At 45.1% G+C, this 7400-nt stretch overlaps 1 protein-coding gene across 1 annotated transcript; it reads left to right on the forward strand.

The window, feature by feature from the left end:
• The first annotated feature begins 5745 nt into the window (after positions 1-5745).
• Positions 5746-7400, forward strand: LOC140316982 (general transcription factor II-I repeat domain-containing protein 2B-like). The gene is made up of 3 exons (XM_072395063.1): positions 5746-6463; positions 6519-6815; positions 6910-7400. Exons 1-3 carry the CDS (start codon positions 5746-5748, stop codon positions 7398-7400), a joined length of 1506 nt encoding a protein of 501 aa, XP_072251164.1.

The following is a 7400-nucleotide window of genomic DNA, read 5'->3' on the forward strand; positions in this document are numbered from 1 at the left end:
ATATTTTACCTTTCTATCAGCTGGCACTGAGTTTGTCTGAAAAACGTTGCTTTTGAAAAGAGGATGTTTTTAATGGAAAAATCTAGATGTGGTGTGAACATCTGATATTTTTTTAGCCATCTTCAGCTCACCCTGAAGGAAAAATAATCAGACTTGCTTTTCAAATCAGTTTCATTCGAGTCTTTTGTGAAATGCACAAGTTCTCTTTTTACAGTCTGCAGTGCTGATGTCAATCACAAGAGATCAAAGTGTGGAAGAAAGTCCCATTAAGGACTGATTGTGAAGTCACTAAGTTGGCTGATAACAAAGTTTATATTACACAGGTGTTTAAAGTAGAAATGTGAAAGAAAGCCTCCAAAACATTTATTTTTCTATTAGTAAAATAACATAACCTAAATAAAATCCGGAACAGTGCATTGGTAGCTGTTGGGACGCAGTGGCAGAAGCTCTCTGCCCGAAAGCTGTGTCCCTGATGTACAATGCACTGTTAGCTGTAGGGTCAGGCCCACTCCGGAGGAGAGCGAGTGACCCTCCTGCCCGCATAGGTGTCTGCCGGCCATGTTCTTTGTTTTTTAGATCCGCGTCCATTGCTGGGACCACTTGGGAGCACCGGGGACCAGCTGAGCTGAGCAGCCAGGAAACTATACGGGACAGGTCGCGGGATTTGGCTGGCGTGGTGGAGGAGTGGCAAGAAGAGTGGCGGGAGAACCCCCCCCCCCACACACACACACACACACTAAAGTGGTTTACTAACCTGTTGAACTGACTGAAATTCACATGCATATGTAGCAGATTGTTTAAAACAAACAAAAAAAACCCTCAGTCATTTCACCAAAACAATATTATTATGGGTGCCAAAGGCAGGGCACACATATTACTATTGCTCATTATGGGTGCCCAATGCCAAAGGCAGGTCCGACTAAAATAAAAAATACATGGCTGCGTGCGCGCCGATGGGGAGAGGTGTGCTTGTATTTTTCTCTCTCATTACTCGAAAGGAATAGCGGATAAATGGGAAAAAACGGGCAAATTGTCAATGGAAAAATGAATGGAGAAGGCCAAATGAATGGAGAGGCAGTTTGGGGCTCGAAGCGTCACACACACATCATTCAAAGTTTGTGTGTGACAGGAAAGACTCAGCTTTAACTGTGGTAAAGGGCTTGTTAATAGCTTATACAGCTTTGACACAACGGCAGTTTACGTTTTAGGTGTCCAGAGGAGGTCGTCTCATGTCAGTTACACTGTAACTGTCACTCTAAAAATCATTAAAAGAACATTTCTCGAACAAATTCCTCTCACGTCCAAAATATCTGCCTGATCTGGATAAATTATACATCAAAACGTAGGTATTTTAGTTCTCTTTCACCTAATGTGACTGTCATTGAGCTTGGCCTCACAGATTTCTCACAAATCACCTGTGAGCGCAGAGAGGGAACATTCCATCCCATTATAAAACGGCCGAGCCCTGAAATCAGTCGGAAAAATCATTTTAAAACTGCCATAATAAAGGAGCCACGGGGGGTAGAAGAATAAAAATGACACCGCTGGCTTCCCCCTTCCCTTCTGGCGCTCACGGTGAAAGAATTATTCGGATCCGACTTCTACTTTTCGAACAGCGAGCGTTTTTATCCAGATTTCTGCCTCAATATGAAAACCCCATGATTTTAAGGGGACAAAGTGAGGTGCAGATTTGGCAGTTGGAAGTTGGCAGTTACAGCTGTTGCCCATAGCAACTAATGCTGACCACACCCAAGATGGCTGCCCTGTTCTATCACAGCTGATGAAGCCAGAGCCAAGATGGTGGATGAGGGCAGAGCCAAGATGGCTGATGAGGTCAGAGTAAGCAGGGCAGGAGCAGGGCAGCAGCAAGGCAGCAGCAGGGCAGGAGCAGGGCAGCAGCAAGGCAGCAGCAGGGCAGCAGAAGGGCAGGAGCAGGGCAGCAGAAGGGCAGCAGAAGGGCAGATGCAGGGCAGGAGCAGGGCAGCAGAAGGGCAGCAGCAGGGCAGCAGAAGGGCTCATAAATTCTGCCTTTAACTCATGTTTTCCATTATTCAGAACAGATTAACAGGTTCATGCCAGCCCGATGAGACAAATGCGCGCGATAGCGCGCACTAACTCATGTTTTCCATTAATCTGAACAGATTAACAGGTTCATGCCAGCCCCTGATGAGACAAATGCGTGAGATAGCGCGCACTAACTCATAAATTTCCATTATTCAGAAGAGATTAACAGGTTCATGCCAGCCCCTGATGAGACAAATGCGCGCGATAGCACGCACTAACTCATAAATTTCCATTATTCAGAAGAGATTAACAGGTTCATGCCAGCCCCTGATGAGACAAATGCGCGCGATAGCGCGCACTTACTCATAAATTTCCATTATTCAGAAGAGATTAACAGGTTCATGCCAGCCCCTGATGAGACAAATGCGCGCGATAGCGCGCACTTACTCATAAATTTCCATTATTCAGAAGAGATTAACAGGTTCATGCCAGCCCCTGATGAGACAAATGCGTGCGATAGCGCGCACTAACTCATAAATTTCCATTATTCAGAACAGATTAACAGGTTCATGCCAGCCCGATGAGACAAATGAGCGCGATAGCGCGCACTAACTCATGTTTTCCATTAATCTGAACAGATTAACAGGTTCATGCCAGCCCCTGATGAGACAAATGCGTGCGATAGCGCGCACTAACTCATAAATTTCCATTATTCAGAAGAGATTAACAGGTTCATGCCAGCCCCTGATGAGACAAATGCGCGCGATAGCGCGCACTTACTCATAAATTTCCATTATTCAGAAGAGATTAACAGGTTCATGCCAGCCCCTGATGAGACAAATGCGTGCGATAGCGCGCACTAACTCATAAATTTCCATTATTCAGAAGAGATTAACAGGTTCATGCCAGCCCCTGATGAGACAAATGCGCGCGATAGCGCGCACTTACTCATAAATTTCCATTATTCAGAAGAGATTAACAGGTTCATGCCAGCCCCTGATGAGACAAATGCGCGCGATAGCGCGCACTTACTCATAAATTTCCATTATTCAGAAGAGATTAACAGGTTCATGCCAGCCCCTGATGAGACAAATGCGTGCGATAGCGCGCACTAACTCATAAATTTCCATTATTCAGAACAGATTAACAGGTTCATGCCAGCCCGATGAGACAAATGAGCGCGATAGCGCGCACTAACTCATGTTTTCCATTAATCTGAACAGATTAACAGGTTCATGCCAGCCCGATGAGACAAATGAGCGCGATAGCGCGCACTAACTCATGTTTTCCATTAATCTGAACAGATTAACAGGTTCATGCCAGCCCCTGATGAGACAAATGCGTGCGATAGCGCGCACTAACTCATAAATTTCCATTATTCAGAAGAGATTAACAGGTTCATGCCAGCCCCTGATGAGACAAATGCGCGCGATAGCGCGCACTCACTCATAAATTTCCATTATTCAGAAGAGATTAACAGGTTCATGCCAGCCCCTGATGAGACAAATGCGTGCGATAGCGCGCACTAACTCATAAATTTCCATTATTCAGAACAGATTAACAGGTTCATGCCAGCCCCTGATGAGACAAATGCGCGCGATAGCGCGCACTAACTCATAAATTTCCATTATTCAGAAGAGATTAAAAGGTTCATGCCAGCCCCTGATGAGACAAATGCGCGCGATAGCGCGCACTTACTCATAAATTTCCATTATTCAGAAGAGATTGACAGGTTCATGCCAGCCCCTGATGAGACAAATGCGCGCGATAGCGCGCACTAACTCATAAATTTCCATTATTCAGAAGAGATTAACAGGTTCATGCCAGCCCCTGATGAGACAAATGCGCGCGATAGCGCGCACTAACTCATAAATTTCCATTATTCAGAAGAGATTAACAGGTTCATGCCAGCCCCTGATGAGACAAATGCACGCGATAGCACGCACTAACTCATAAATTTCCATTATTCAGAAGAGATTAACAGGTTCATGCCAGCCCCTGATGAGACAAATGCGCGCGATAGCGCGCACTTACTCATAAATTTCCATTAGTCAGAACAGATTAACAGGTTCATGCCAGCCCCTGATGAGACAAATGCGCGCGATAGCGCGCACTTACTCATAAATTTCCATTATTCAGAAGAGATTAACAGGTTCATGCCAGCCCCTGATGAGACAAATGCAAGCGATAGCGCGCACTAACTCATAAATTTCCATTATTTAGAAGAGATTAACAGGTTCATGCCAGCCCCTGATGAGAAATTGATGTTCTGTGTACCACGCACACACAGAGCAGGCCGAAACAGGAGGAGGACAGAGTGTAGGTACACAGAACATCAGAGGGTCAAATGTACAAGAAAATGAAACCTGCAAAGTATGGTATAAAGATCTGGGCTGCCTGTGATGCCACTTTCTCATATGCTTGGAACTTACAAGTCTACACAGGGAAACCTGATGGAGGAGCCCCCGAGAAAAGCCAAGGAATGAGAGTTGTCCTCGACATGTCTCAGGGACTCAGTGGACACAACATCACATTCGACAATTTTTTTACCTCGCACAAACTGGGACAGGAGCTCCTGAAGAGGAAGCTGATCATGGTGGGAATAATACGGAAGAACGGGTCAGAGCTCCCACCTCAACTGCTGACTTAAAAAAACAGGCCTGTCAAGTCTTCCAAGTTTGCATACACGGCTGACACATCCCTGGTATCCTATGTGCCAAAGAAAGGCAAGAATGTGGTACTCATGAGTACACTGCACGGGGTTGGAAGAATCTGTGACCAGGAACATCACAAACCAGAGATCATCATGGATTATAATGCCACAAAGGAGCGGTAGACAACATGGACAAGCTGGTGACGGCCTACAGCTGCAAACGGAGGACTCTACGCTGGCCACTGGTGATATACTGGTGACGCTCCAGAAAAGACGGCTCTTTCTTGAGGATCTGGGAAAGGCATTGGTGAGACCACAAATCGAGAGAAGAAAACATATCCCCAGAACCCCAGCCTCTGTCGCCATGGTGAGGAGGAGAATGCTGGTGCCCCGTCCACCCAACCTACAGAACCACAATCTGCAGAGCCTGAAGTAAGTGTGTGATGCTGTTTCAGTACATGTCTGCAGACCCAAGTTGGACAGGAAAACACAAAATACATGCATCAAGTGCAAAACGTATATCTGCAACACACACAGTAAAGCTCTGCCCCTCATGTGTTGTATAGGCTAGTGCAGGGGTCAGCAACCTGCGGCTCCGGAGCCGCATGCGGCTCTTCAGCCTCCTTATAGCGGCTCCCTTTGGCTTTGACAAAAAAAAAAAAGAACATAAATACAGAGTATTTTTTAATTCATTTGTATTCACATAATATTAGTTTATTTTGTTGCGCGATCCAATTTTTAAAAAGCTAGACCTATTTCTGATTCATAATTTGTCAACAAAATATAGGCTACGTCACATCAACGTCAACATCCTGCTGGCAGCTTTTAGAATGTGTGAACCCGTGCGAACCTGTGTGCCAAGTTGTGAACCCTGAATAGCCATAAAATAAAAAAAAAAAGGAAAGTTTCGGAAGAAAATAGAGAGTTTAATTCAGCATGGACTTATTTATTTGCATTCACCGCCAATGACACTGGCTTACCTGTATGCTTGATATGTGGCGAGAAAATATCGAACAACAAAAAATGTAACATTGAAAGACATTTTCAAAACAAACACTTAGCATTCGCTGAAAAATACTCAACTGAGGATGAGCGAAAGAGAGCAATTGCGGAACTACTACGAAAAGCTGAAGAGCGCAAACTATCTTTCAAGAAGTGGATCAGTTCTCCAGTCAACTAGCACTGCTAGCTTTGTGGCAGCTCTGGAGATCATAAAGAGGGGGAAGCCGTTCACAGATGGAGAGTATATGAAGGAGTCGTTCATGAAAATATCGGAGCATCTATTCTCCGACTTCAAAAACAAACGGGAAATTATTCAGAAAATTAGAGAAATGCCTCTCTCCGCAAAGACCGTCAGAGACAGGGCCATTAAAATGGCGGAAAACATCAGCAGTAAGCAAATTGTTGACATCAATTCAGCTGAAGCATTTTCAATTGCCTGTGATGAGTCAAGTGATGTAAACGATGTTGAGCAGACAGCACTGTTATGCAGATATGTAAACTCTGATGGGCCGCAGGAAGAACTGATTGAACTCATACCGCTAAAGGGCCAAACACGGGGGCAGGACATTTGTGATGCTGTTTTGAGTTGTCTAGAAGCGAAAGGAATAAACACCACTCACTTGGTGTCAGTGTCTACTGATGGGGCTCCCTGCATGAGAGGAACACATAAGGGCTTTGTGAATTTGCTTCAAAAGTCACTGGGTCGAGAGCTCATGATGTTTCACTGCATCCTCCACCCAGAAGCGCTGTGCGCACAAACTTTCCCCCCTGACTGTGGAAGTGATGAATCTCGTTATCAAGATAGTGAACAAAATAATTGCGAACGGGTTAAGCCACAGACAGTTTTGTTCATTGTTAGAAGAAGTCGACTATGCATATTCGAATCTCCTGCTGCGCAACAAAGTCCGGTGGCTGTCAAGGGGAGAGGTGCTAAAATGCTTCTCTACCTGTCTGGAGCATGTGAAAACCTTCTTGGAAAGCAAAGGCCTCAGCTATCCTGAACTGGAAGACCTCGATTGGCTGGTGGATATGACAAGTCACTTGAACACGCTGAATAAAAATCTCCAAGGAAAGGGAAGCACAGCCCTGCAGATGCTGGAAGATGTTTTGGCATTTGAGCGCAAGATGACAGTGTTTGCAAGAGATGCACAAAAAGGTACGCTCTCTCACTTTCCCTCCCTAAGAGTTCAAAGAAGCGAACAATCAAATAAATTATGATTATTTCCACCGTGTCATCATTACAATGCAAGCTGCATTTGGAGAAAGATTCAGTGATTTCAGAAAGGAGAAGCCGACCCTCTCTTTCCCTGTCACACTGCTGGACATCGACCCATCCCTGCTGAACACAGTTGCATTCACCGGAGTAAGTAAGCCTGATCTAGAAATTGAACTGGCCGACATAGCGGATAAAGATTTATGGGTAAATAAATTCAAATCACTCACGGCGGATATTGAAGAAGTCGCCCGTCAGAAGGCTACACTCGTTAAAGAGCACAAATGGAGTGATATGGAGAACTTCCCCCACCCCGACAAACTTGTTTTTGAAACATGGAGTGCCATTCCTGACACGTATATTAACATGAAAAAGTATGCATTTGGAGTCTTGTCCATCTTTGGCTCAACATACTTGTGCGAGCAATTGTTCTCAAGCATGAACTTCATAAAGAACAAACACCGTTCCCGCCTCGCAGATGAGAGCCTACAGGCCTGTATGAAGATCAGTCACATCCTACAGCCCTGA

The sequence above is a fragment of the Leuresthes tenuis genome, unplaced genomic scaffold, assembly GCF_036924035.1.
Source record: "Leuresthes tenuis unplaced genomic scaffold, fLeuTen1.0.hap1 SCAF_10, whole genome shotgun sequence".
Lineage (NCBI taxonomy): Eukaryota > Metazoa > Chordata > Actinopteri > Atheriniformes > Atherinopsidae > Leuresthes > Leuresthes tenuis.